Source organism: Peromyscus maniculatus, chromosome 1, assembly GCF_049852395.1.
Source record: "Peromyscus maniculatus bairdii isolate BWxNUB_F1_BW_parent chromosome 1, HU_Pman_BW_mat_3.1, whole genome shotgun sequence".
In the NCBI taxonomy this organism is placed as follows: domain Eukaryota; kingdom Metazoa; phylum Chordata; class Mammalia; order Rodentia; family Cricetidae; genus Peromyscus; species Peromyscus maniculatus.
The window spans coordinates 29,981,746-30,008,738 of NC_134852.1; the positions used below are offsets into that span (position 1 = coordinate 29,981,746).

General features: G+C 55.2%; 2 protein-coding genes and 1 long non-coding RNA gene across 4 annotated transcripts in view; 2 read left to right on the forward strand and 1 right to left on the reverse strand.

The window, feature by feature from the left end:
* The first annotated feature begins 43 nt into the window (after positions 1-43).
* Positions 44-1,802, forward strand: LOC121827422 (uncharacterized). The gene is made up of 3 exons (XR_013051486.1): positions 44-166; positions 336-389; positions 1,664-1,802. It is a non-coding gene; the product is annotated as an uncharacterized LOC121827422 (long non-coding RNA).
* Positions 1,803-5,936: 4,134 nt separating this feature from the next.
* Positions 5,937-15,300, forward strand: Ckm (creatine kinase, M-type). Its single transcript, XM_076572918.1, has 8 exons — positions 5,937-6,095; positions 9,041-9,252; positions 10,008-10,162; positions 10,563-10,695; positions 12,162-12,333; positions 13,170-13,293; positions 13,953-14,142; positions 14,904-15,300. Exons 2-8 carry the CDS (start codon positions 9,060-9,062, stop codon positions 15,080-15,082), a joined length of 1,146 nt encoding a protein of 381 aa, XP_076429033.1. The 5' UTR covers positions 5,937-6,095; positions 9,041-9,059; the 3' UTR covers positions 15,083-15,300.
* A 3,262-nt stretch (positions 15,301-18,562) lies between these two features.
* Positions 18,563-26,993, reverse strand: part of Mark4 (microtubule affinity regulating kinase 4) — a 35,285-nt gene continuing 26,854 nt past the window's right edge. The window contains exons 14-18 of one of the 2 annotated variants that reach the window (XM_042272115.2): positions 25,800-25,903; positions 23,521-23,799; positions 23,308-23,387; positions 21,659-21,703; positions 18,563-19,843 (exon numbers count right to left, since the gene is read on the reverse strand). In XM_042272115.2, coding sequence (XP_042128049.2) covers positions 19,779-19,843; positions 21,659-21,703; positions 23,308-23,387; positions 23,521-23,799; positions 25,800-25,903 — 573 coding nt within the window. In that variant the 3' untranslated portion in view covers positions 18,563-19,778. The remainder of the gene's footprint in view (positions 19,844-21,658; positions 21,704-23,307; positions 23,388-23,520; positions 23,800-25,799; positions 25,904-26,993) is intronic. The other variant, XM_042272108.2, reaches the window with a different exon arrangement.

Sequence of the window (26,993 nt, forward strand, 5' to 3'; positions counted from 1 at the left end):
CGCAGTCTGAGAACTTCCCAAAACTTTCTTTGGGGCCCGCGAGCGGGCTCAGTCGGTAAAGGCGCTTGCCACCAAGCCTGAGTTCGATCTCTGGGACCCACAGGGTGGAGGAAGGAGACCGATTCCCACAAGTTATCCTCTGACTTCCACATGGGTACAATCGTAGGTGCGTGCATACGAAATAAATACGTAAAAGTGTAATTTATATTTTCTATGAAGGGCTGGAGAGGTGGCTCAGCAGGTAAGAGCACAGGCTGCTCTTGCGGAGGATCCGGGCTCGATTTCCAGCAGCCACATGACAGCTCAAAGCCATCTATCTGTACCTCCCGTCCCAGGTGATCCAGCACCCTCTTCCAGACACAGCATGCACGTGACGCACAGACATGCAGGTAAAACATCCAATGAAGATAAAAAATCTCACAAAACATTGTTTTAATAATCACAACCTCAGAACTTGGTAAAGGCCCTTATTCTGCCACGCTTGACAACCTGGTTGGTGTTCATCGCCAAGACCCACATGGAGCAAGGAGAGAAATGACTCCCGCAACTGCTTCTCTGAGCTCCACATGCATGGAGTATGTGCACCCACACGTGTGCCTTTGTGTATACATACACACAATAAGAGTTAATATTTTATAATTTATTTAAATTTATTTTATGTGCATTGGGGTGAAGGCGTCAGATCCCCTGGAACAGACTGCAGATCACAACTATGTAGCAGCATATGGGTGCTGGGAATAAACCCTGGTCCTCTGGAAGAGCAGCCGGCCTTCCTAGTCACCGAGCCCCCTCTCCAGCCCCCAAATAAGAGCTTTCTAAAAGGCTTCAAGGAAGAATAAATAAATAAAAGGCTTCAAGGATTGGGGCGGTGGTGGCGCACGCCTTTAATCCCAGCTCTCGGGAGGCAGAGGCAGGCGGATCTCTGTGAGTTTGAGGCCAGCCTGGTCTACAGAGTGAGTTCCAGGAAAGGCGCCAAAGCTACACAGGGAAACCCTATCTGGGGGGTGGGATGGGGGGCGGGATTGAATTGGCTCACATGAACGGTAGTGTGTGTGCATCACTGGAGATGGTACCCAGAGCCATGTAAACACTAGGGAAGACACCATTCAGCCACCCCAGGTTTTTTTTTTCATATATATATTTAAAAAAATAAAAATATCAAATTTATTTATTTATCTTGGTTTTTGGAGACAGAGTTCCTCTGTGTAGCCCTGGCTGTCCTGGAACTCCTCTGTAGACCAGAACTTGAACTCAGAGATCCGCCAGCCTCTGTCTCCTGAGTGCTGGGATTATAGGCGTGTACCACCACTGCCTGGTAATTTTTAATTTTATTAAAATTTGAGACAAGATCTCACTATGTATTCCAGTCTGGCCTCACAGTCATGGCCATCCTCCTGCCTTGGTTCTCTTAGTGCTGGAATTACAGCCACTATATCCTAAGTTATCTTTGTTTTACTTTGGGGGGACAGTGTCTCCCTATGAAGCTCAGCTGAGCTCAAATTCACAGTCCTCCTGCCTCAATCTCTTGAAGAGTTGGGAGTGCAGACCCATGCCCCCCACGCTGCGCTTCTCGGGGCCCAGCAGCTAAGAATCCCTTAATGTTGGCTCTTGGGTCTATAATATTCTACAAGTAGTGCCTTGTCTTTCTTTTGCTTTTCTCAAGGCCAAGACTGCATCGCAGCATGACGTAGGTGCACAAGAAATATTTGCAGGGTGACTGGTTGACTGAATCGGGTTAGAACTGTCAAGAAAAGTCCCTGCAGTGCGCGAGGATGCCGCAAGAGGGTGCTGCAGGTCCACGGAGCAGCCCGCGGCGCGAGCATCCTCGGGAGCCCAGGCCGGGGTGTCCTTCCCCAAGAAGTCCTCTGTGAGACACACACACACACACACACACACCCGCTCCCGGGGCTCGCAGCCTCGTGGGTCCCAGAGTCTTCACCCCTGCACACTCCGGGTCGTTAGGCATCTGCCACATGGAAACTGTAAATACCCAGCGCAGGGCAACCTCCTTGGAGCCTGAGTGTGGATTGAAGCCTGGACATAAATTCAAACTCACGTTGTAACCTTTCTGGTTATTTCTAGGGCCCAGGACTGAAGAGGGCTCCACCCCATCGTTCGTTTTGGTCTTTGGTCTTCGACACTAACAATGGATCTGCCACCAGCTCATCCTGAAGCAGATGCAGATCCCAGCTGTGTCATTTGCTGGCTCTCTCTCAATCTCTCTCTCTCTCTCTCTCTCTCTCTCTCTCTCTCTCTCTCTCTCTCTCTCTCTCTCACACACACACACACACACACACACACACACACACACAATCTCTGGCCTCCGGTACCTGGTCTACAGAACCAGATCCAGAGAGGGAACCTACTTTCTGGAACCTGTTGTAAGCAGTTCCTCCAGAGGTCTTTGGGTGGGGTGGGTGAGAAGCCTCAGTGGCTGAAGGAGCTTGCTGCCAAGCCTGACAGCCTGAGTTTGATCCCTGGAACTCATCTGGTAGAAGGAGAGACCTGATTCCGTGAGTTGGGATGGGTAGCTCTGTGTCCACATCCTAATCTCCTCACGTGACCGGTTTCCTTATCTGCACACGCGCAGCCTCCGAGGATTACAGGAGATAAAGATTAGGAGCAAACCACCAGGGAGGCACCGTGGTTAGGCTGGCCTCGGTCCCAGCAGGCTGCACACCCCAAGCGGGGCCTTTACCAAATCCTCCGTGCAAATTACTGCCGTCCACTCTCCACTGTGAGAGGATGACGAGGCACAGAGAGGTCCAGTGCCTTCTCAAGATCACACAGCCAAGGCCTCAAGACATCCTTAAGCCACTCAGCTATCCATACCCCGAGGTAGGCTCCCCGGCCAGGCCCACGTGAAGATGAAGAAACTGAGGCCCTGAGAGGCAGAAATGTTTGCAGAGACCTCAATTGAGAAGGCCGTTCATGCCTCTAATCCCAGCAACTGGGATACCGAGATAGGACAAGTGTCTAGGAGTTCCAAGCTAGCCTGGGCTACATGGTTGTAAGACCTCAAAACTGCTAACGAACAAAATACAGCCTGGTGGCTTCTGCCTGTGGTGGTATCACTCTGGAAACCGAGGCAGGAAGGTCTCTGTGGGGTCCAGGACAGCCTGGGCCCCAACCTTCTCAAGACTTGGGGCTCCTGACCGATCTCAGTTCCACCCACTAACTCTCACACCCTAGCAAGGGGGCAGCAGCGTGACACAGGCAGGGGGCAGACATGACCAGTCCTGAAGGACTAGGGCTGAGGACACAGCCTGATGACGCCGAGAGGCCAGGACGTCATTTTCACTAAAACTCGACACCCTCTTGGCCGCCCTGTGCCCCTCTGATCAGCAGCTCTACCCCTTCCTAGCTGTTTGCCCTTGGGCTGGTTGCTTGACCTCTCTGAGCCTCACCGGTGAGAGACTGAGTTACTGTGTAAGTACTCAGAGCAGTACTTAGCATCAGCACCCACACTAGCCTTCCCCCCCCCCCCCACAGTTGACCTTCTTGCAGGAAGAGTTTAGCTTTGGCTCATCCCAGGTCACATGATTAGCCCGTGACTGCAAGTCATTCTGGGAGACTGAGTCCCCCATATCCTAGGCATGCATCTCAAAAGACAAGTGACACAGAACCACAGGACCCCCCCACCCCCACCCAAGGCGTAGAAAATCTACATGTAGCCGAAAAAGAACGCCAAGGGGCTGGCAAGGTGGCTCGGCGGTAAAGGCGCTTGCTTGCAGCCAAGCCTGACAGCCTGAGTTCAATTCCTGGAATCCACAGAACAGAAGGAAGGAGCGGACTCCCAGGAATTGTCCTCCGACTTCCACGGGGTCTCTCCCCCTCACCCATGAGGGGTCTCAGGGGCCTGGAGTGCATGACGTGGCTGCAGCCCGCCTCTCCCTGCCTATAACCTTCAGTGGCTCCCATCAGATGCGAATAGATACAGCAGAAACTATCCCCAGGGGTCCCTTTCCCAGCGGTGTCTGTTCCCGTCTACCCTCAAGGCTCCTGCCTCAGGACCTTGGCACCTGCTCTTCCCTCAGCTCCCTCCCTGCACCGCTGGCTCTCTCCACATCAGATGTCACATCCCCTCCTCAGAGGCCTGCCTTGATTTACCCTGTCTGAAATAGTGCTGTGATCTGCCACCCTTCAAAGGCCTATGACCTGTCTGTACCGGCCAGGAGGGGTCAGGGAACACCCTTTGTTTTCCCAGCAAGTATTCAATAAACTTACGTTTTTGTTTTGGGGGTTTTGTTTTGTTTTGTCGAGACAGGGTTTCTCTGTGTTGTAGCCCAGGCTGTCCTGGAACTTGCTCTATAGACCAGGCTAGCCTTGAACTCTTGAATCCTAGTTCCTGTTGGTTCTCTGGCCATCACCTTCTACGACCCTGGAGGAGATCTTTGCCCATCTGACCGGGCCGGCAAGGAACATGGGGTGCCAGGGCCAGAGGCTGAACCTCAAGTACATTTTAAAAGCACTTCTTCCCTTCTCTGCCCCTAGAACAGGCTACCCTTGCCAGTCTGGGCAGAAATGGGGGAGAGTGGACTGAAGCCTGGTTAGATACCCCAGCAGGAATCCAGAGAAGGAGCCTGAGGCAGTCCTGAAGAAGGTGGTCCAGTCCCTGCAATCCCGGCGCCTCCCAGGCAGAGGAGGAAGCTTCCTCCTTGCTGGTCCCACTTCCATATGTCCCCTCCTTGGTCACAGCTGAGGTGCAAAAGGCTCCCGTCATATCACGTCCTGCTCCATCTGCCCTGCACAGCTCTGGGACCACCCAGCCTACCTTTCCCTGGGGATGGGAGCGGCCACCAGGGGTCCAAGCTGCCCATGTATGGAGGCAAGGCCTGGGGACACCCGAGATGCCTGGTTATAATTAACCCGGACACGTGGTGGCCCCCCCAACACCTGCTGCCTGAGCCCCCCCATCCCAGTGCCCGGGTCTTGGGCTCCATAGACACGGCAGAGAAGCTCGCTCTAAAAATAACCCTGTCCCCGGTGGATCCAGGGCCGGGGGCAGGCCGAGGGTGACCACCACTTGCCCTCGGCCCAGGCTCGCCTCCCCTTGACTAGGTTTTCTGCTGGCTTCTTCCCTTGTCAGTTCCACAATGGTGGGAGCGGCCGGTGCCGGGGCTCCTGGGGTGAAACTGCACCTGGTTCTAGAACTTTGGCCGTGGTCATTGCCTTCTCTGCAGCTGGGTGACCACAGGCCTGTGTCCTCCCCAGGGTCCGGGGGCCCTTGGCTCTCACTGCAAAACCCCCCCCCCCAGGTGCTGCAGGATAGAGATGTGGCTCCCCGGGAAACAGCACAGCACAGCACCTGCCTGGTGCGCATGAGGTCCCGGGTTCTGAACTCACAACTACAAAAGATGGCGCACACCTGGAATCCCAGCAACTTGCGAGGCTGAGGCAGGGTTTGTCATGAGTTCAAAGTCACATAGTAAGAGCCTGTCTCAAAAAGCCAAAATAAGTAAATATGAAAGTGAAGTCAGGCATGTGATCCTACTTGGGAGGCTGAGGCAGGAGGATTGTCACAAGTCTGAGGCCAGCCTGGACTATATTATAGTGGGTTCCAGGCTAGCCTTGGCTACAGAGTAAGACCCTGTTTCAAAAACACAAAACCAAACTGGAATGGTTCTCCCAGCTGCTGGTCCTCAGCAAGCAGTAGGGTCCAGGGGAGGGTGCTGGGTGCCTCCACAGCTGCAGGGGCCTGAGGCACGGTACAAGAGGCTCAGGGGGCCAGGGCTCCTACGTGCCTGGGACACTCAAAGTATTCCCGTTCCATGTTCCCGGCGGGGGGCCAGCTGTCCCCGGCCAGCTCGACTCAGCACTTGGTCTGGGAACCGGGGAACAGGCCAGCAGCCCCTGGGGCAGCCCATACAAGGCCATGGGGCCGGGCACACAGCACGCCTGGGATGGGGATGGGCATGGTGCCCGGGCAATGAGCTGAAAGCTCAGCTGCCCTCGGGGGCTCCCCCCTGGGGACAGCCCCTCCTGGCCAACCACACCCCGACGGCCCCTCTATATAACCCAGGGGCTGCGGGCTCTGCCCCCGGGTCAGCATTCCCTCCAGGACAGCGACAGCCTCTCCCGAGCCGCCCAGCCAGGTAGGGCCTGCGGGGAGCCACGGGGGTGGGGGGCGGGGAGTCCCAGGGTCCGCTCGCCTGGTAGTGTTATGCATGTGAATTCTGCAGCACAAGTTGTGGGGACCCCACCGAGGTCTCAGCAGCTGCCAAGTGTCCCCCGCTTGCGAGGCAGGATCGACTGGGACCAGAGCTGAGCAGAATTTATCCTCGAAAGGAGGCGGGTGTCTCCATGATACCTGTCAACTCTGTCGCCCTGTGGGTCTGTGTTTCGTCCCTGTGACCTTGGGCCTCATTGTCCCCGACGCTCTCTCGTTGGTTGTTAGGTTTTAAGGATCATGACGTTTATTTTGTGTGTGGGGTGGGGGACCAGGTCACAATGCCCATGTGACAGAGGTCAGAGGGTCTCTCCTTCCACCCCGTGTGGGGATCAAACTCAAATTGTCAGTGTCTTGTGATGAGCTGTCTTACAGTCCCCTGGCTCTCCTGAGTCCCTTTGTCTGGCTGTCTCTGGGATCTCGAGGGTGTGACACCATGACTCAGTTTACCTTGTGATCTTAGGGAGTCTGTGATGGGTCGTGTTGGGGGATCCAAGGGTGTTCGGACTTCTGTCTCTGGCCTCAGTGTCTCCTGGGGTGTCCGTGACATGCTATGGGGGGGGGCACCTTCTGAAGGGAGCGGTCTGGGCTGGAAGCCCAGAGTGTCCTTGAGCCCCGGGGCCTGGCCCTGTGTCCTGGCCACCCCAGCCCACCTGTCTCTATGCTGACTTAGTGCAAGGCGAGCGGAGGGGCAGGTGCGGTGGGGGATGGGGAGCATCTAAAAATAGCCACCAGGCTGCAGCTTCAAGGGCTTTGGGTCTCTGTCCTGCCCCACCCCCCTCGCTCAACTTGGTCCGCCTTTCCCCATTGCCTTCCAGCCCTGATCAGAGGCACGGATGTCCCCCATTGTCAGACCTGCAGGGGTCTAGTAATAAAAAGGCAATAAAATAATAACAATTGTAATAAAAGTGGTAAGTCTGGAGACGGGGCTCCAGCAGCATACAGTCTGCTTTGTGAGCAGCAGGACCTAGTTCAAATACCAGAATCCACAACTCTTAACAAAAAACAAACAGAGTTGAGCCAGGCAGTGGTGGCGCAGGCCTTTAATCCCAGCACTGGGGAGGCAGAGGCAGGCAGATCTCTGGGTTCAAGGCCAGCCTGGTCTACAGAGTGAGATCCAGGACAGCCAGGGCTACACAGAGAAACCATGTCTCGAAAAAACGGGAAAAAAAAAAAGCTGGCTGTGGCCTGGAATATCTGTAATCCCATTGCTGGTAAGATGGGACAGATGGATCCCTGGGTCTCGATGGCCGGCCAGCCTAGTTCCAGGCCTATGAGAGACCCTGCCTCAAAACAAATAAACAAACAAAACCAAAAAGACAAAGTTGACAGCACCTGAGGTCACCTTTTAGCCACCGTTCGAACGTGCACAGGCATGACCCCACATACAAATGAACACATAACAGTAGCCGCTAGAGTCCCGGCTGTGGTTTCATGCCAGATGCCAGATCCTACCAGCCACTCCAACTCAGAGATCTGCCAGTCCCATGGGAAAGCCTCGGTCCCCAGGATACAGATGTCATAGGGGTCCAGTCACTAGCCTGGGGCCACACAGCAGTGACTTAGAAATGTGGATTCGGAGCAGGGGCCCTGTAGACACTCAGAGGCAGAGGGACTCAGAGGTGGGCATCCTGGACCTGTCCTATGCCCTCACCTGGACTGATTTGGATTGGGAATCTCAAGGGAGCCTTTATCCATTCTCTCAGGGGCACACATATAATCTCTCCTCGGGACCTCACAGCTTGTTGGCATTGGTTTTCAACTTCTGTGAAAAAACACCGCAGCCGAGGCAATTTAAAAAGGAAAGCATTAATTTAGGGCTCACAGTACCAGAGGGTTAGAGTCCATGGCCATCACGGCAGAGAGCGTACCAGCAGGCAGGCAGGCAGGCAGGCACGGTGCTGGAGCAGTTGCGGAGAGTGTCCATCTTTATCCACAACCAGGAGGCAAAGAGAGCCAGCCCACTAACAAACCTCCCCCACAAGGCCACACCTCCCAATCCTTCCCAAACAGTCCCACCAACTGGGTACCAAGCATTCAAATGAGAGCGTGTGGGAACTATTCTCATCTAAACCATCACAAACCCCAGAGCAATAACTGAATAAGACAATGTGTGTCATATGCCAGGCACTGGCCCAGGTGCTTTACCTGTCCTCAGATCCCTCCAAAGAGGTGAGCACTGTCACAGTCTCCACTTTATAGATAAGGAAACAGAGACTCAAACAAGTTGCTCAAAGCCACACAGCTTGTCGCAAGACGAAGAGCTGAGATGCAAACTTGGGCCATCAGATTCCAGATCCTTTGCTCTTTTTATCCATTTTATTTATGTATTTTTATTTATGGAAAGGCAGGGTCTCACTCTGTAGGCCAGGCTGGCCTTGAATTCACTGCAATTCTCCTGCCTCAGCTTCAGGGCCATCATGCCCAGCCAAGGCCTCTTTCTATTCAGTCCCTCTGGGTTAAGACAGTCCCATATAGCTGGGACCAGCCTCCAACTCTCTATGTAGCTGAGGATGACCTTGAACTTCTGATCCTCTAAGTGCTGGGATTACAAGCACGAGCCTCCATATCCGGTTTTGCTGGGAACCAAACCCAGGGTCCTGTGCATGCTGGGCATGTGCTCTGCCAACTGAGCCCCAGCCCCCAGATTCTAAATTTTTTCTTTATCACCATACTTCTCTGGCTTCGGACAAAAGGTCTCACCCTCTTTCCCAGCTAGAGAGACTGGGTCCCTAGGACGGTCACACAGTCAGAACGTGGCCACATCAGGCCAACTTAGGCTGGGGTTCTCGGGGAGAGGACTCCTCCCGCTTCAAGCCCCCAGCAGCTGGGTTCTTGGGTCTGAGCTCACCATCCCCTCCGCCTGTGCAGGGTCCCCCAAGCCGCCACCATGCCGTTTGGTAACACTCACAACAAGTTCAAGCTGAACTACAAACCTGAGGAAGAGTACCCCGACCTCAGCAAGCACAACAACCACATGGCCAAGGTGCTGACCCCCGACCTCTATAAGAAGCTTCGAGACAAGGAGACCCCTTCCGGCTTCACTCTGGACGATGTCATCCAGACTGGGGTGGACAACCCAGGTGAGCCTATATTGGGACGGACAGACCAGAGGGCTGGAGGCCACTGGGCAGACTCCTGCCTCTCCCGGGAACCTGGGCTCCCTCCCACCCTCCCTTCCTTTGAGTGAAATCTAGGACTTCCTGCATGGTAGGTAACTAGTCCACCACTCAGCCACGCCCCAGCCCCTCACTGGGGGATTCTAGGCAGGGGCTCTACCACTGAGCCACACCCCAGCCCCTCACTGGGGGATTCTAGGCAGGGGCTCTACCGCTGAGACACACCCCCAGCCCCTCACTGGGGGATTCTAGGCAGGGGCTCTACCACTGAACCACACCCCCAGCCCTTCACTGGAGGATTCTAGGCAGGGGCTCTACCACTGAGCCACACCCCCAGCCCTTCACTGGAGGATTCTAGGCAGGGGCTCTACCACTGAGCCACACCCCAGCCCCTCACTGGGGGGTTCTAGGCAGGGGCTCTACCACTGAGCCACACCCCAGCCCCTCACTGGGGGGTTCTAGGCAGGGTCTCCTCCACTGTTCTGCAGTCCCCACCCGTGAGTGGGTCATTCAAGCCTCTTACCTGGATCCTTTGTGGAGGTGAATTGTTTGAGCTTTTCTCCATTTTGGGCTGAGATACTATGATTCAGGGACTCCAAGGAGCACTAACATCTTTGGTCCCATTCACCTGGACCCTGAGATGGCTCTTTTTCCCATATTGGACACCTACATCCGTCACATGGCTAAGCTCCCGGCACTGACCTCACCCCACCCCACAGGTCACCCCTTCATCATGACGGTGGGCTGTGTGGCCGGTGATGAGGAGTCCTACACGGTCTTCAAGGACCTGTTTGACCCCATCATCCAGGACCGCCATGGCGGCTACAAACCTACAGACAAGCATAAGACCGACCTCAACCACGAGAACCTCAAGGTCAGTGACCCCCAAGAAGTGGGGGGGCAGGCACAGAGGTGGGGAAGACAAATACAGACAGAGGGAGGGCCGGAGAGATATGCACACCCCCAGGAAATGGGACCCCAGGATCCTGAGGGTAGGAGGGGGTGGTGGGCAGTGAGGCTGGGTGGGGCGCAGGAAGGAGCTCAGAGCCAACTTGGGGACCTGGAAGAGTCTAGGGGAGGTCCAAGGGGCCCTGGGGAGACCCAGGAGGAAGTGGGGAGATCCGGGAGGACATGGGGAACACCCGGGAGGGCTGGGGACACCCTGGAAGGTTTGCAGTGAGACTCAGAGCACCTGGAGTGAGAGCCCCACCCACGGGATTCTTGAGACCAGGGCTGGCCAGGTCTGCCTTCCCTGACACCCCATCGCTCCCCAGGGCGGCGACGACCTGGACCCCAACTACGTGCTGAGCAGCCGCGTACGCACTGGCCGCAGCATCAAGGGCTACACGCTGCCCCCGCACTGCTCCCGTGGAGAGCGCCGCGCCGTGGAGAAGCTCTCCGTGGAAGGTGAGGTCCCCAACAGCTGCACCCGGTTCCGGTTCCGGTTCCGCTAGAGCTGGCTTCGGCACTAGGAGGCTGGCTGCATTACCCGTGCTCCGGGTTTGGGGGCATCTCACTGAGGCGGCCGGGGAAGTCCTGCACTCAGCTACCCCGGAGTCTTCATACTCATTGTTCACGCATCACTCATTCACTCATTTACTTGATGATTCATTAATTCAGCAAACATTGTTGCAGCTGAGATTTCTCAAAATGGGTGAGGCGACAAAACCGGGAATCTGGCAAGTGTGGCGGAGAACCCACAGAGGGTTGCTCCTGTTAGCTGGCCTGGGCTTGGCACCCTACTGAGGCTGGAGGATCAACGCGAATTGAAGGCCAGCTTGGATTCATAGTGAGACTCTGCCTCAAAAACAAGAAATCGCCAGGCAGTGGTGGCGCACGCCTTTAATCCCAGCACTCAGGAGGCAGAGGCAGACGGATCTCTGTGAGTTGGAGGCCAGCCTGGTCTACAGAGCGAGATCCAGGACAGGCTCCAAGGCTACACAGAAAAACCCTGTTTTGAAAAACAAACAAACAAACAAAAAAGAAAGAAAGAAAAGAAAAAAAAAAGAAAGAAAGTAATCTGTGCAGGCCAGGTGGTGGTGGCACACACTTTTGATCCCAGCACTCTGGGAGGCAGAGGCAGGTGGATCTCTGTGAGTTCAAGGCCACCCTGGGCTACAGAGTGAGATCCAGGACAGCCAGGGCTGTTACATAAAGGAACCCTGTCTCAAAAAACAAAACAAAACAAAACAAAAAAAAAAGAAAGGAAGGAAGGAAGGAAGAAAAGAAAAAAAAACAAACCCAAAATCAAATGTTTATAGTAGTCACTGTAAATTTCTCTTTCTCTTGTCTAATTGAGACAGAGATTCCCAGTGTAGCCCTGGCTGGCCTCCAACTAGTGAACCTCCCGCCTCAGCCTCTCAGATGCTAGGATTACAAGTGTGTGCCCTTAGCTGGCACAAGGTATAAATTCTACAATGGCTTTTTTTTTTTTTTTTTTTTTTGAGGTAGGGTCTCTCTACAGAGTCCTGGAACTCACTATGTAGATCAGGCTGGCCTCAAAGTTACAGAGCTCCACCTGCTGCTGCCGCCCATCCCCAGAGAGGCCATTCTTAAGCCCTCTGTGATTGAGCCATGCATAGAGAGTTTGAGGTCGGGTTAGGCGACAAGATGAGGCTTAGTCTCAGAAACAAAAATCAAAAGCCAGGTCCAGGAATCACACGCTCTTGCAGGTAGACTGGGTGGGAGGGTCTGCTTTATGTCCTTGGGGACATGGGCACATGGGGGGACATGGTTTAGATGTGGAGTGTGGGTAGTTTGGAGACCCCTCTGATGTCCAGGCTCAGGGTGTCAAGGGCAGCAATGTGGGGTCCTTGGTACCCCAGCTGAGGCGAGACAGGATGTTGATCGCTCTCCTGTGGCCCGCCCCTCAGCTCTTAACAGCCTGACAGGCGAATTCAAAGGCAAGTACTACCCTCTGAAGAGCATGACGGAGCAGGAGCAGCAGCAGCTCATCGATGACCACTTCCTGTTTGACAAGCCTGTGTCCCCTCTGCTGCTGGCCTCAGGCATGGCCCGAGACTGGCCTGACGCCCGTGGCATCTGGTGAGTCCCTCTCCTGGCCCCTCCACTTTCTTTCCAGTCCCCCGGCCCTTCTCCATCAAGTGAGCCCATGACCTTGCCTTCCAACCCTGCCTAGCCCTGGTCAGGTGTCGTGGTTCAGAAAACTCGGACCAAAGAAGCACAGTGAGGCGCTTACATCAGCCAGGCCTCCTGGCGTAGGCCTCTCATTCCAGCCGCTGGGGAGGCCTAGGCAGGAGGTTCCCAGCTCAGGGCCAGCCAGACTACAGTGAGTTTGAAGCCAGGCTGGGCCTCAAAATAAAAATTGAAAAGAAGCAGTGGTGGCACACGCCTTTAGTCCCAGCACTTGGGAGGCAGAGGCAGGTGGATCTCTGTGAGTTCGAGGCCAGCCTGGTCTCCAAAGCGAGTTCCAGGAAAGGCGCAAAGCTACACAGAGAAACCCTGGCTTGGGGAAAGAAAAAAAAAAAACAACCCTGAAGACAGTTGAAATCTCAGAATCCTGGCATGCGAAGCTTGGGCTCTGCAGATAAACATTGTCGATATGACCTTGTGGTCACAGGAGGTGCATTGCCACCGTATCCTCTGCTGGCTTCGTACTCACTCTGTTGCCCAGGCTGGCCTCATACACCAGCTCTTCCCGCCTCAGCCTTCTGGGTGCCAGGATACCCGTTGGGTGCCCGGAAGGCGAGGAGTCAAGCTGAGACTGAAGTTTTGCAGACATGTGACTGGGAACCAGGTGCACCTCATCCATGTCCCCCAGTGCCCAAAGGGAGGGACTGTGTTTGGACAAAGGAATGCATTTACTTTCCGGGGCCGTGGAACTCCTGCTAACTTCTGGGGCTCGGGTTGCCCCTTCTTAGGCACAACGACAACAAAAGCTTCCTGGTGTGGGTGAACGAGGAGGACCACCTCCGCGTCATCTCCATGGAGAAGGGGGGCAACATGAAGGAGGTCTTCCGCCGCTTCTGCGTGGGCCTGCAGAAGGTGGGTGTCGGCCCCTCCTCGGGGACCTGGGACTACATCCTGACCGCAACACCCACTTTGTAGAGTCACGCCCCGTCCTAGACCCAGCCCTGCCCTTCCAAGCCACCATGCCCAGTTCCCAAGACTCCTTCCTCGGGTATCAACAGGCTTTTCCCCACCACTTTCCAATCTCCACCTCTTACCTACATACACACGGACACATATACACACGCACATCACAGATGCGCGTGCACACACGCACACGCACGCACACACGCACGCGCACACACACACACAGAGACCAAGCTCTGCTCTTTCTGATTCCACCCTACCCATCTCCCCAAGAAGGCCCCAACCCTTCCCCACACTCAGACACCCCTAACCCATCCTGCCAACTTTCTTAATCCCAGCCCTAGCCTGAACCCCACCTTCCAGAACGCACCTCACCTATTTTCGAAGCCCCGCACCACCCACCCCGTGCCCAATGTAAGCCCCATCCCCACACCCAGGGTCTGAAGCCTGCCCCCACCTTTGCCCTCCGCCTCTCTCCAGAACTCCTCCGGGTTGGTTCTCCACGCCCACCCCTTGGTAACCCCACCCCCACCTACATCCTAACACCTGTCCCTCAGAAACCCCCCGGGCACCAACCCCCGATGCCCTCTCGCCTCCCCCTCCCCCAGATTGAGGAAATCTTCAAGAAGGCTGGTCACCCCTTCATGTGGAACGAGCACCTGGGCTACGTGCTCACCTGCCCCTCCAACCTGGGCACCGGGCTGCGCGGAGGCGTGCACGTGAAGCTGGCGAACCTCAGCAAGCATGCCAAATTCGAAGAGATTCTCACCCGCCTGCGTCTGCAAAAGCGCGGCACAGGTATGGGCCGCATCTGGGGAGGGGCACCCCTGCAAGTTCCGGGGTCAAAGCTATTTGATGTGCATTTTACATAGGTCCCTGACCCTTCCGTGGGGCCTCTGATTCCCAACCAGTAAATGGAGTGAGGCTAATTGGACCACAGGCAGCCACTCACTGTTAACCATCATGTTCTCTCCCCCCCGCCCCCGGGGGGCCACCCCACACACGGAGACAGTCACTGTGGTTGGTTTGAAACTTGCTTTGTAGACCAGGCTGGCCTCAAACTCTCCAAGTCATAGAGTCTATGTCCCAGAACTCACTCTGTAGCCCAGGCTGGTCTTGAGCTCACAGAGATCCTCCTGCCTCTGCCTCCCCAGTGCTGAGATTAAAGGCGCGTAACCGCCACGCCCGGCGTATTTTAAAAATTAAATTCATTTATCTGTGTGAGAGAGGTGAGTCCTATTTCACAACACTTGTGCGAGGTCAGAGCACGGCTTCAGCTCTCTCTTTCCACCATGTGGGTCCTGGGAATTGAACACAGGTCGGTCGTCAGTCTCATCAGCAAGCATCTTTACCTACGCAGCCATTTCTCTGGCCTGTACTATAATTTCATGTTGGATGGTCAAGCGAGGACCTCACCATAAAATCCAGGCTTGTGGTTCCCAGAATTGAGAGCCGGTGACCTGTGAACAGCGAATCCCCGAGGCGTTTGCAGTGGGGCACAGGGGCGTCCCCGCACCTCTGCTCCTGCTCATGCCTCCGTGGCCTCTGCTCCGGCGCAGGTGGCGTGGACACGGCTGCCGTGGGCGCGGTGTTCGACATCTCCAACGCCGACCGGCTGGGCTCGTCCGAGGTGGAACAGGTGCAGCTGGTGGTGGACGGCGTGAAGCTTATGGTGGAGATGGAGAAGAAGCTGGAAAAGGGCCAGGCCATCGACGACATGATCCCTGCCCAGAAGTAGGCGCCGCGCCTGCCTCACCGGCCAGCGGTGGGCATCTGGAGCCCCGCCCCCCGGAAGTCCAATCAGTGGGCTTTGTCCTCTGGCTTCTGGCCAATGAGAACCCGTCTCTCCGGAGCCCCGCCCACCAGCTGGAGCTCCGCCCGGGCGCTCCCGAGCGCATCTGGAGCGCACGCTGCTTCCCCATGCCCAGCCTCAAATAAAAGTCCGTGGTGGCCTTAGCTGTGTGACAGCTACTGCGGGAGAGGGAGCGGGGACTCAGGTATCCGGCCGTGGCTTCCCACTTAGGCGTCTCGTTGGTTTCCTGCCCTGTCTTCCGCCCTCTCTAGCTGCACGGTTTTTTGTGGTTTTGATACAGCCTCTCGTGCAGTCCAGGCTGGCCTCGAATTCCCTACGTAGCTGAGGATAGCTTTGAATTTCTAATCCTCCTGCCTCCACTTTCCAAGTTCTGAGGTGAGAGGAGTGCACCACTATACTTGGCGCTGTGTGTGTGTGTGTGTGTGTGTGTGTGTGTGTGTGTTATATGCACTTACTATGTAGCCCAGGCTGGACTCAAACTTGCATTAACCTCCTCCCTCAGCCTCCTGAATCCGGGATGGCAAGGCAGACTCACCATGCCCTCTTCGCTGGCAGTTAGTGGTGAACTCGCCAGGTGAAAAGTATTCGCTGATTTGGCCCGATGATGGGAGTTTGGTCCCAGAACCCGTGTCAAGGGGGAAGGAAAGAACCAACTCCCCAAACTGAGTTGTCTTGACAAAGGTGTTCCCTTCCACATCGTATACACAAATAATACATAAAGTGGAATAGTTCATCTGCCACAGTCCCCTTCTGTGGTTGGTGCTCCTTCAAAGACAGTGTCTCATGTAGCCCAGGTTGACTTCCAACTCACTAGAGTCAAGAATAACCTTGAACTTTTGGTTGTTTTTTGAGACAAGGTCTCTTTACATAGTCATGGCTGTCCTGGAACTTACAATGTAGACCAGGCTGGTCTTGAACTCAGAGATCTGCCTGCCTCTGCCATCCAAGTGCTGGGATTAAAGGCTTGCACCACCACCCTGTTGACCTTGAACTTCTAATCATTTGGCTTTCGCTCCCTGAATGCTGGGATTACGGCGTGTGCCACCATGCCCTGCTGGGGACCTAATCCAGGGCTTCCTGCTTGCCAGGCGAACCCTCTGCCAAATGACCTTGGACTCTTGCTCTCCATGCTCATCCACTCCCACCTTGGCTACAGGTCTTTGCCCGAGTTTCTGCTTCCAGGTGGAGGGTGTGGGTTGGACCTTCACTAGAAAGTCCTTCAGGTTGGGAATCTTTGGTCCTAGGGAAGAGCCGGAGGGCACGTGGGAGGGCAAGATTTTGAGACTGAAAGGGGTAGGTAACAGAAGTCAATTATTGCCAGACATGGCGACTCACCCCAAGCCCCTCAGTTAGGAGGTAGATGCAGTTGGACTTCTGTGAGTTTGAGGCTAGCCTGGTCTACATAGCGAATGTCCTATACCTATAATTCCAGAATTTAGGAGGTGGAGGCAGGAGAATGAGGAGTTCAAAGCTAGCCTTGGCAGTGCAGCGTTTGAGATCAGGCTGGGCTACATGGGATCCAAAACAACCCAAAAGTTAGGCACTGCAGCAGGTATCTGGAACAGAAGCTGTGGAGTCACAGAGACGCTCTCAAAATAAAAGGATGCGGGTAGAGAGCCCCTAGAGGGGGGCACAGTAGTAGCACCCTGTAATCCCAGCACTCAGGAGGCTGAGGCTGGAGGATTGCCAAAAGTCCAAGGACACTCAGAGATAAATAGTAAGACCAGGTCTTAGAGAAAGAGAGCTGGCCAGGCTGTGGTGGCGCACACCCTTAATCCCAGCACTTGGGAGGCAGAGCCAGGTGGATCTCTGTGAGTTCGAGGCCAGCCTGGTCTACAGAGCGAGTTCCAGGACAGCCAGGGCTACACAGAGAAACGCTGTCGGGGGGGGGGGGGGTGACTCAGCTGTCCAGTACACTTGCTTGTCCAGCTGAGGACATGGGTTCAGTCCAGCACTAACATCACATCTCACAGGTACCTGTAACTCCATTCAGAGTCTCCAACACCTCCTCTGGCCTCCCCGGCACCTGCCTGCACACAGCACAAAGAAACTCACACAGAGACACACAAAACAATTAAATCTTCAAAAAATTAAATCAAGTCATTAGAGATTAAGAAATTCAGCCAGGCAGTGGTGGCACACACCTTTAATCCCAGCACTCGGGAGGCAGAGCCAGGCAGATCTCTGTGAGTTCGAGGTCACCTTGGTCTACAGAGCGAGATCCAGGACAGGCACCAAAACTACACAGAGAAACCCTGTCTCGAAAAAAAAAAAAAAATTCATGTTCTGCCTTCAGCTTGAGGTCCGGAGCTGTCTGTCCCCAAGACCTCATAGGATATGTGAGATAGAGGCTAGGTGATAAGACAGCCTGCCAGATACTAGACCGTCCTGGGCAATATCATCCATTTGAAAACCTCACTGCTGGTCCTGGCTCCACTCACAGCCATCATTATTATTATATTGTTGTTTTTTAAGACAGGGTTTCTTTGTGTAGCCTTGGCTGTCCTGGAACTTGATCTGTAGACCAGGCTGGCCTTGAACTGGCAGAGAGCTGGGATTAAAGGCGTGCATCAGCACTGACCCCAGCATTCAGTCATTACTGAGGACAAAGACAAGAGAATTTGGTCTCGTCTGTCACCAGTCTGCTTTGCCTCCTGAGCCCCTCTCAGCATCCCCCCGCTGGCCCACCCCATCCCTTCCCCACCCGCCCAGCTCCCAGCATCTTGCCATGCGGACAATCTCACCACGGCTTCCCACTGCCCTTGAACACAATATCCAGACAGCCCTCTTCTGGGATGCAGTTCCTACCAAGGCAGGACTGGGGCTGTCCCCACAGAAGACACTCTGCAAGTTAAAGGCTAGCCTGGGCTACATAGTAAGACGAGCCTGATGCTTTCAAGTGTCAAAAGCCAAAAATCACCACTTCCGCTGAATTGGTGGACATCCGGCAGGGCTGCCAGGGCAAAACAGAAGCCTGCTCAACTTCTACTCACAAAACATTGTTTGGTACAGTTGTTTCACGTATCTCAGGCTGGCCTCAACTCTGTATCCCAGGATGCCCCTTATCCTGTCTCCACCATGCTTGGATTATAGGCCAGACACAGACAAGGTTTTTCTGTGTAGCCCTGGCTGTCCTGGATCTCACTCTGTAGCCCAGGCTGGCCTCAAACTCACAGAGATCCACCTGTCTCTGCTTCCGGAGAGCTGGGATGAAAGGCGTGGGCCAGCCCTGTCAACAGGGCTGACTTTTGCAGAATAAGGATGGAATCTGGCACCCCACCAGGCAAGCACGGCACCAACCGAGCCACAGCTACAACCCATGGAGTGCCTTCGCGAACCCTTTCCCCTGGGCCGTCTGGGTTCCGGTTACACCAGCCCCACCCCCCCCACAGACGGGCTCTGTACTCGTGTCCAGAACTGGGCCTGGCGAGGAGTGGGCACCAGTCATCGAGTGTTTATTGAATACATGTGTTACTGAGTAGGAAGAGGCTGAGTCCAGTGTAATACAGCGGAGGCGGGCAGGTGGCCGAGAGGAGGGTCTGACAGAGTTCTGCCCTGCCCTCTTCCTCGGTCACCCTTGACCCTCCAACCCCACCGTTCCCATTCTGCAGATGAGATAACCAAGGCTCAGCAAGCAGAACCACAGGTTGGGGTCAAGTCCCCAGCTCCCTGGCTCACCTGCAGGCCAAGGGCCGGGAAGCAAAACCCCAGGTCGGCCGGGGAGGGGTTCGGGGGCCAGAGGGACTCTCCTATTATTTATTGGGTAACAGGCTGCAGATGAGGAGCTGACAGAAGGGGGGGGCAATAACTTAAAAACCGGAGTGACAGCGGCAGCTCCCCGAGAGACCTCTGCAGAGGGACAGGAGTATATACAGGGATTTGTACAAAGTGCCCCGCGCCAGCCTGGGGCAGGAAGGGGGTTCGAGCATAAGGGGAGGGAGGGGAAAGTTCTGCCTGTGACCCCCCCACTCCCTGCACCCCCAAGTTCTGTCTCCAGTCATTATGCCTGGCAGGTCTCCCTGAATGGGAGAATTTCCTCAGTTTCCCTTTTCACTCCTGTCCCCAAAGTCTCCTCAGGCTCCCTGCAGCAGAGCAAGGTGTGGGGGGCACTAGAGGCCCCAGGAGGGTACCAGCTCCCCCTGCCGAGCCGTATTTTATCATTGTCATGTGTCCCCACGATAGCCAAGAGGACTGTCTCTGTCCACCAATCTAATCCAGGGAAACTGAGGTGAAGAAACGGGGCTCCCCCTCTTCTGTCCCCTTCCCCTCTTGGGGAAGTGAAAGGTCCCAGAGATAGAGGAAGGGACCCAGGCTGTGATGGCGGCTGTGGTGGCGGTGGTGGTGGTGGCTCAGAGTTCGAGGTCATTGGAGATGCGGGTGACGAGGGTGCGGAAGGCCAGGGCGGTGCCCGCCACTCGGCGGAAGAGGACGCCCCTGAGACCGGGCCGGGGCAGCTGGCACACCTCTACTTCGAAATGGGACAGGGGCTCGGGCCCGCCCGCACCCCCGTGCAGGCAGGCCAGCAGGAACGGCTGCGGCTGACGGCACCGGCAGCGAGCGGCTGCGGTGGCTTGTCTCAGGGCAGCCATCAGGGCCTCAGGAGGACGAGAGCTGGTCAGCTTCACACTCCAGGGGAATCGGAGCAGCCGGGGGGCGGTTTCCGCTTTATCCCAAGGTAGATTGCAACTGAGGAGGGGACAGGGGTGGTCAGACAGGGCAGAGGAGGGGTCATGCATCCCTACCCCTACATGCACAGGGACACAAAAGTGCCACTGAAGATTGTACTTCCCAGCCTCCCTTGCAGCTAGGTGCACACACTGAAGATTGTACTTCCCAGCCTCCCTTGCAGCTAGGTGCACACACTGAAGATTGTACTTCCCAGCCTCCCTTGCAGCTAGGTACACACACACACACACACACACCATCTGTGGGCTAAGAGGAAGAAATTATTATCATTTCCTTCACAAGACTAGGTGGGCCTGTGACTCATATCAGCAACAACATGGGTCAAAAGACAACTGGCCTCTAAGGGACAGGGTTGTAAGAAATGGATTCAGATGACAAGTGACCCAGTTACCTTAGCTGTGTCCCATGTTTTGGAAGAGGAGTTTGTGTGGTTTTGGCCTCCCAAGTGCTGCTGCACCTGCATCCTAACCAATATCATTTTTCTGGTGGTGACAGCTTCCATAAGGGACCAACATTCTCACTCAGACCACAGATTAACAGGGTCTCATTCTGTAGACCAGGCTGGCCTCAAAATCACAGAGATTTGCCTGCCTCTGCCTCCCAAGTGCTGGGATTAAAGGAATGTGCCACCATGCGTGGCTATATTTTATTTTTTTTGACACAGGATCTCACTGTGTAGCCCATGCTGGCCTCAACCTCCTGAGCCATGGAATGGCTTCACAGGTGTCTTCTAGCAGGGCCCTCTCATCTTCCTGTGGTTTGGGACAGTCAATGTTCCGGCCAATAAGTGTATGTCAGGTATGAGCATATGAAAGCTGACCAATCAGTTCTCTGAACTCTTCAGGCCACAGGCATTGGTTTACAGACAGACATGTCACCCACACCCAGCCAATGAGACATCCTAGAGGATTCTGAACTGGTGGTGTGTCAAACTAAGCAGAGTGGTGCAAAAGTAATGCTGCCTGCTTTGTAAATAAAGTTTTATTGGAATATACCTGTAGAAATTTATTCTTTTCTCATTGTAGGGGCTGGAGTCTAGGGTCTCTGGCAGGCTGGGTAAGTACCCATCACTGAGCCACACCCCAGCCCCTCACTGGGGGATTCTAGGCAGGGGCTCTACCACTGAGCCACACCCCAGCCCCTCACTGGGGGATTCTAGGCAGGGGCTCTACCACTGAGCCACACCCCAGCCCCTCACTGGGGGATTCTAGGCAGGGGCTCTACCAATAAGCTACATCTCAGCCCTCTATCCCCAAATTTTGAGTCATGATCGTATTAATTTGCCCAAGGCTGACCTTGAGCTCTTTATAGTCTCAGTAGGCTTTGAAATTGCATCCTCCTGCCTCAGCCTTCAAGGTGCTGGGATTGGCAGGCCTGTGTAACCACAGCCAGCATGGATATAATGTTTTATCATGACATAGTGGTATCTATTTGTTTTTATAGAAGCTGAGGCTTCCTTTGTCCTAGAATGGCAAAACCCAGGAGGAGTGACCGAGAGAGGCTTCCAAAAATGTCACAGGCTGGGTCTGTGTGGACACTTAGCTATCCCATGGCTGGATTTGCCTACATCCTGCAGGCAATGGATAAAAGATGTGGGTAACAGATAAAAGGTGGTGATACTGGAGGGACCTTGGGCTGCAGGTGGGACACAGCTCGAAACACTGACAACTATGGGAAGGTGCAGAGGCAAGATGCGGTGGAAATGAGTCTCAGGACAGGTGGAAGGGCCCCAGAACATTCCAGCAAGTTGGCTTTCAGAGCATGAGATGGGGCCTTAGGGTGTGTGCAGGCAGGCAGGGTGGGGACCACACTCACCTTGTGACCTCAGGTCCCCCGATTCTCTCAGGTTCGTCTGCGACCCTAGCGGAGGGGGGAGGGGCAGAATGTAAATCTGGACATAAGCAAACCCCTCCCCCACCCACTGCCACCAGACTCCAGCAGCCCCCTGGCTGCAGCTCAGCTCTCCCGCTTGCTGGCTGCTGGGAAAGCTGTAGTCTGGATTTGATCCCTTCCATCCAGAGTGGGGTCCGCATGTAAATGGTTAGTGTAGGTTGGAGGAGAAATACTGAAGGATTTGAAAGATGAAAAAAAAAAAAAAAGGCAGACACACCTACATAGAGAAAGGTGCAAACACACTCACAGTCACAGACACACACAGGCATTCAAGAGACAGACACCTTCCTTAGTGAGCTCTCCACCACTGAGCCACGCCCCAGCCCCTCACTGGGGGACTCTAGGCAGGGGCTCCACCACTGAGCCACGCCCCAGCCCCTCACTGGGGGATTCTAGGCAGGGGCTCTACCACTGAACCACACCCCAGCCCCTCACTGGGGGATTCTAGGCAGGGGCTCTACCACTGAACCACACCCCCAGCCCCTCACTGGGGACTCTAGGCAGGGGCTCTACCACTGAACCACACTCCCAGCCCCTCACTGGGGACTCTAGGCAGGGGCTCCACCACTGAGCCACACCCCTAGCCCCTCACTGGGGGGTTCTAGGCAGGGGCTCTACCACTGAGCCACACCCCCAGCCCCTCACTGGGGGATTCTAGGCAGGGATTCTACCACTGAGCCACACCCCCAGCCCCTCACTGGGGGATTCTAGGCAGGGGCTCTACCACTGAGCCACACCCCAGCCCCTCACTGGGGGGTTCTAGGCAGGTGCTTTACCACTGAGCCACACCCCCAGCCCCTCACTGGGGCATTCTAGGCAGGGGCTCTACCACTGAGCCACACCCCCAGCCCCTCACTGGGGACTCTAGGCAGGGGCTCTACCACTGAGCCACACCCCCAGCCCCTCACTGGGGATTCTAGGCAGGGACTCTACCACTGAGCCACACCCCAGCCCCTCACTGGGGGGTTCTAGGCTAGTGATGTACAGCTGAGTCACATCTTTCCTCCCCTCAAATACCCTGTTGGCTTTATTCTTTTTGCAGTTTTCGGACATGTTATCCTTCTATATCCTGGCTAGCCTTGAACTTGGGATCTTCCTGCCTCAGCCTCCCCAGTGCTGAGACTGCAAGTCTTCCTGTCAGTCTCAGTAACTCATGGCCTACGTGTGTCACCTTCTGTCCCCTATTAGAAGGGCGGCTCTGTCAGCGTGTGGGTATTTCACATTGGGTAGCTGTGCCATGCGAGGCACACAGTAGGTGCTCAGGAGTAACAGAGACTGGGAACGACAATCCACGTCTGAGTGACACTCTCAAAAGCATTTCCACCGCGAGGTCCTCTCCGGGTCCCCAGGACCCCCTTGTTTCTGTGGTCACCAGCCTCATGTTGCAGCAGAGACGAGAAAAGCTCGCTCTAGGCCCCTCGGGCGAGCTGACACTGCCCCACACCTCTGCTTTCTTCCACTCCACATAGACTCTGTACCTCGCTCCCACCCACAGGGCTCCTCCCGAGGTCACACACACACCCAGTCTACCGTGCGACAGAGAGGTGGAGACAGAGCAGAGCGGGACTTACTGATTTTGGATCCCTGGGGCAGAGAGGCGCCCGAGACACAGCGGTTAGAGTTCTGCCGTTTAGAGGGATCGAGGGTAACCCTGTGGGGTACGGAGGTGGGAGGGTGACAGGGGGCGCAGAGGACCAAGAGGTCAGGTGTAGGAGGCGAAGCAGAGAAGACAGGTTAGGCCCCGCCCCCCGCCCCGCCCACACCCCACATCTGCCGCAGCTCACCTTCGGGTCAGTTTGGAGGTCAGCTTGGTGAAGAGGTTGGTGGTGGGGCGAGGCCGCCCGGAGGGCAGGGGTGAGGCCTCGTGGGCCAGCGTGGGTGAGGCTGGGGGTCCATTCTGCACACCCCCGCCACTCCCGCCCCCTGCCCTCCGGTCTCGGACCTGGCCCCCGTGGAAGGTGCTGCGGATGGTGGAGCCCCGAGCCAGGCGGCTCCGCTCTCCCGATGGGGGAGCCAGGCTGTGACTGGAGGGGGAGGCGGGGGGCGCCCGTGAGGTACCGGAGCTGTGGGCAGAGAAAGACCAGTCAGGGTGGGGCCCAAATTCACCCTCCAGATTCTCGCACCCAAGTTCTAACCGGACCCGACCCTGTTTAGCTTCCAGAACTGTAACACCAGACTTGCAATGTGTGGGTCCCCGGGGCCCTCAAACTCAGCCCGGATCTCAGAGGCTACTTCGCCTCCCCTAGAATGCACCTGCTCCTTCTCTCTGCATCCACACCCTTAGGCCCGCAGCAGCAGTCACACACACAGCCTCCAGCTGGAGACTTTTCCAGCACTCGGGCTGCAAGGAGTCACGTGACTGCCTCCACCCGGGAGGTTGCCGGCAGCTGTTTGTACCATTTCTGGGCCATGCCCTCAAAGGCACTGCCGGGAGACTGGCAGTTGGCACAGCCGCCTCGGACCCTGAGCGGGGCTCGCACGCACACGGGCAGGCTCGGGAGAATCTGTTCTTAGATTTGTGTCTCAGAAATCGGAACCTCCACCGTTCTGAAGCCACGGCCGTCTCTACAGCTCAGCCCTGTTCCCTGTCAGAACTCAACATCTTAGGCTGACCACAAATAAGGATCCTGGAATCCTTGGCTCCTTGACTCGCCCGCGCAGCTGTGTAACTTCAGACAACCCACTTAACTTCTCTGTACTTTGTTATGTCTCAGCTGCAAAATGGAGGGATTAGGACCTATCCAGAATGCAATGCAGTTGGCAGTGATGAGCCGGTCTCTGGACATGGTCGGGTCAGCCAGAGAGCTGCTGCTTGATGAATCCCCGTTGTTAGTATTTTTTTTTAAATTTAGTAACTACCAAATAATCTCCTTGTCATTAAATGTGATCTACAGACTAAATCCTGGATAAAGGATTATGGGACCTGGGAACAGTTAGTGCCAGTCCCATTGCGAGAAGAGAAACGTGAAATGTCCCCCGTTAACCCATGATCCAGTGCCGAGCAGTCCCAGGTTCATACGGACACCCACCAAATCATAACACACATGCATTCAGAGCAAGTCCCAGAATGCACTGGGTACCAGCCAACAGTGTGCCCAAAGCTCGGTAGGTGAGAACTGTGTTTGGTCTGGATGGAGCCAATCCATGTTCCCTTTTCCCCTTGCCTGTCCTTCAAAAAAAGTTATTTTTAATTTTTTTTTTTTTAATGTGCCTGGGTGTTTTGCCTGCATGTATGCCTGGGCACCACGTGGACCCGGGGCCTGCAGAGGTCAGGAGAGGGCATCGGATGTCCCGGAACTGGAGTTAGAGAGGGTCCTGAGCCACCAGTGGGCACCAGGCATTAAACCCGGGTCCTCTGCAAGAGCGCCAGTGCTCTTACCACGGACCATCTCTCCTGCCCCTTTCTTTTTATATTGAGACAGGATCGCACGTAGCCCAGGTTGGCCTTAAACTTCTGATCCTCCTCCTGTCTTCCCCTTCCAGAGTTGGGGTTACAGGCATGTGGCACTCCCCCCAATCCCCACCCTCCAGTGTAGGGCAGGCACCAAATCCAAGGCTTTGGGCATGGCAGGCAAGCGCTAACCAACTTTGCCACTTCCTCAGTTAAAACAAAACGAAACAGATTTTATGTGGCCCAGGCTAGCCTTGAACTACCTGTGTAACCAAGGGTGATCCTGAAATCTGATTTTCCCTTCTCTTCCTTCGGGTGCTTGGCACCATGCCGTGTGCGCGCGCGCGCGTGTGTGTGTGTGTGTGTGTGTGTGTGTGTGTGTGTGCATATGTGTGTGTGTGTGTGTGGCTACTCACTTTCTATTCAAACTCCACTTGGTTCCCACGCTCGTGGGTGGAGGTCAGGGCGGCCTACCTCCTCAGCACTGAGGACTGGTTTACCACGTGGGAACACCTTCGGCGGTGAGATCTGCCCATAAAGGGCAAGGGGATGCTGCTGGGCACACCCACACGGCCATGTGTCGGCTCTGATCATCAGTGTGTGTGTGCGGGGTCGGGGGTGGCTCACCCACTCCCTAGGTTCCCTTTCATCCCCGGCCTCGGCCTCACGTACCTGTTTTCTTTGCCATTTGGCAACAAGGACGGGCGCTCAGCCCCTGGTCGCTCTGTGCACACGTAGGTGTTTCTTCGGGTCATCATGCTGGGGGGGAGGTTGTTCTGTGGGAGACACAGCAAGGACAAGAGGTGAGAAGATGCCCCCAGCCTCCTCACACCTTCCTGCATTCTGCCACGACATATTTTTCTTTTAAAAGATTTTTTTTAAAAAATAAGATTTATTTATTTATTATGTATACAGTGTTCTGTCTGCATGTCTGCCTGCAGGCCAGAAGAGGGCACCAGATCTCATTGCAGATGGTTGTGAGCCACCATGTGGTTCCTGGGAATTGAACTCAGGACCCCTGGAAGAATAGTCAGTGCTCTCAACCACTGAGTAATCTTTCCAGCATGAGTTTTATGTTTTTAATTAATTTTTTTTTTTTGAGACAGGGTTTCTCTGTGTAGCCCTAGCTGTCTTGGATCTCACTCTGTAGACCAGGCTAGCCTGGACAAATTCAGAGATCCGCCTGCCTCTGCCTCCTGAGTGCTAGAATTAAAGGCGTGCGCCACCACCACTTGGCTCAAATGGTTTATTTGTATTTTATGTGTACTAGTGTTTTGCATGCAGTGCCCTCAAGAAACCAGAAGGAGACGTCAGATTCCCTGGAACTGGAGTTACAGATGGTTGTGAACCACCATGTGGGTGCTGGGAATCCAACCCAGGTCCTCTGCAAGAGCAGTTGGTGCTCTTAACCATTCTCTCCAGCCTCTTTTGTGAGAGGCAGTGGCTCATGTACCCCAGGCTGAGAATGAACTTCTGATCCTCCTGCCTCCACGCCAGGTATGGGATGAGAGGTCTGTGCAGCCTGCCTGTGGGCTAGGCAGGCAGCTACCAGCTGAGTTACGCTTCCAGCTCTTTCCACTTTCTTCTCCAGGACTTCCACGGGACTGGTCACCTGCTCAGAACAGTCCTCCTGCTTCCCCAACACGCTCCTACAGAACCTTGTTCCCGGCGGCTGCCAGCACCAGCTCAGGGGCGCCCCTCTCCACCCTCCCCCCACGGAGCAGCAGGCACTGTGGATCAGCCTTGCCATCCGATACCCTTTTCCAAGGCTTGCCTAAAGCTGGGATACGTTGGCTTAGTGGTGAAGGGCCCTTGCTGCTCCTTCAGAGGACCTGAGTTTGATTCCAGCATCCACCCCCAGTGGCT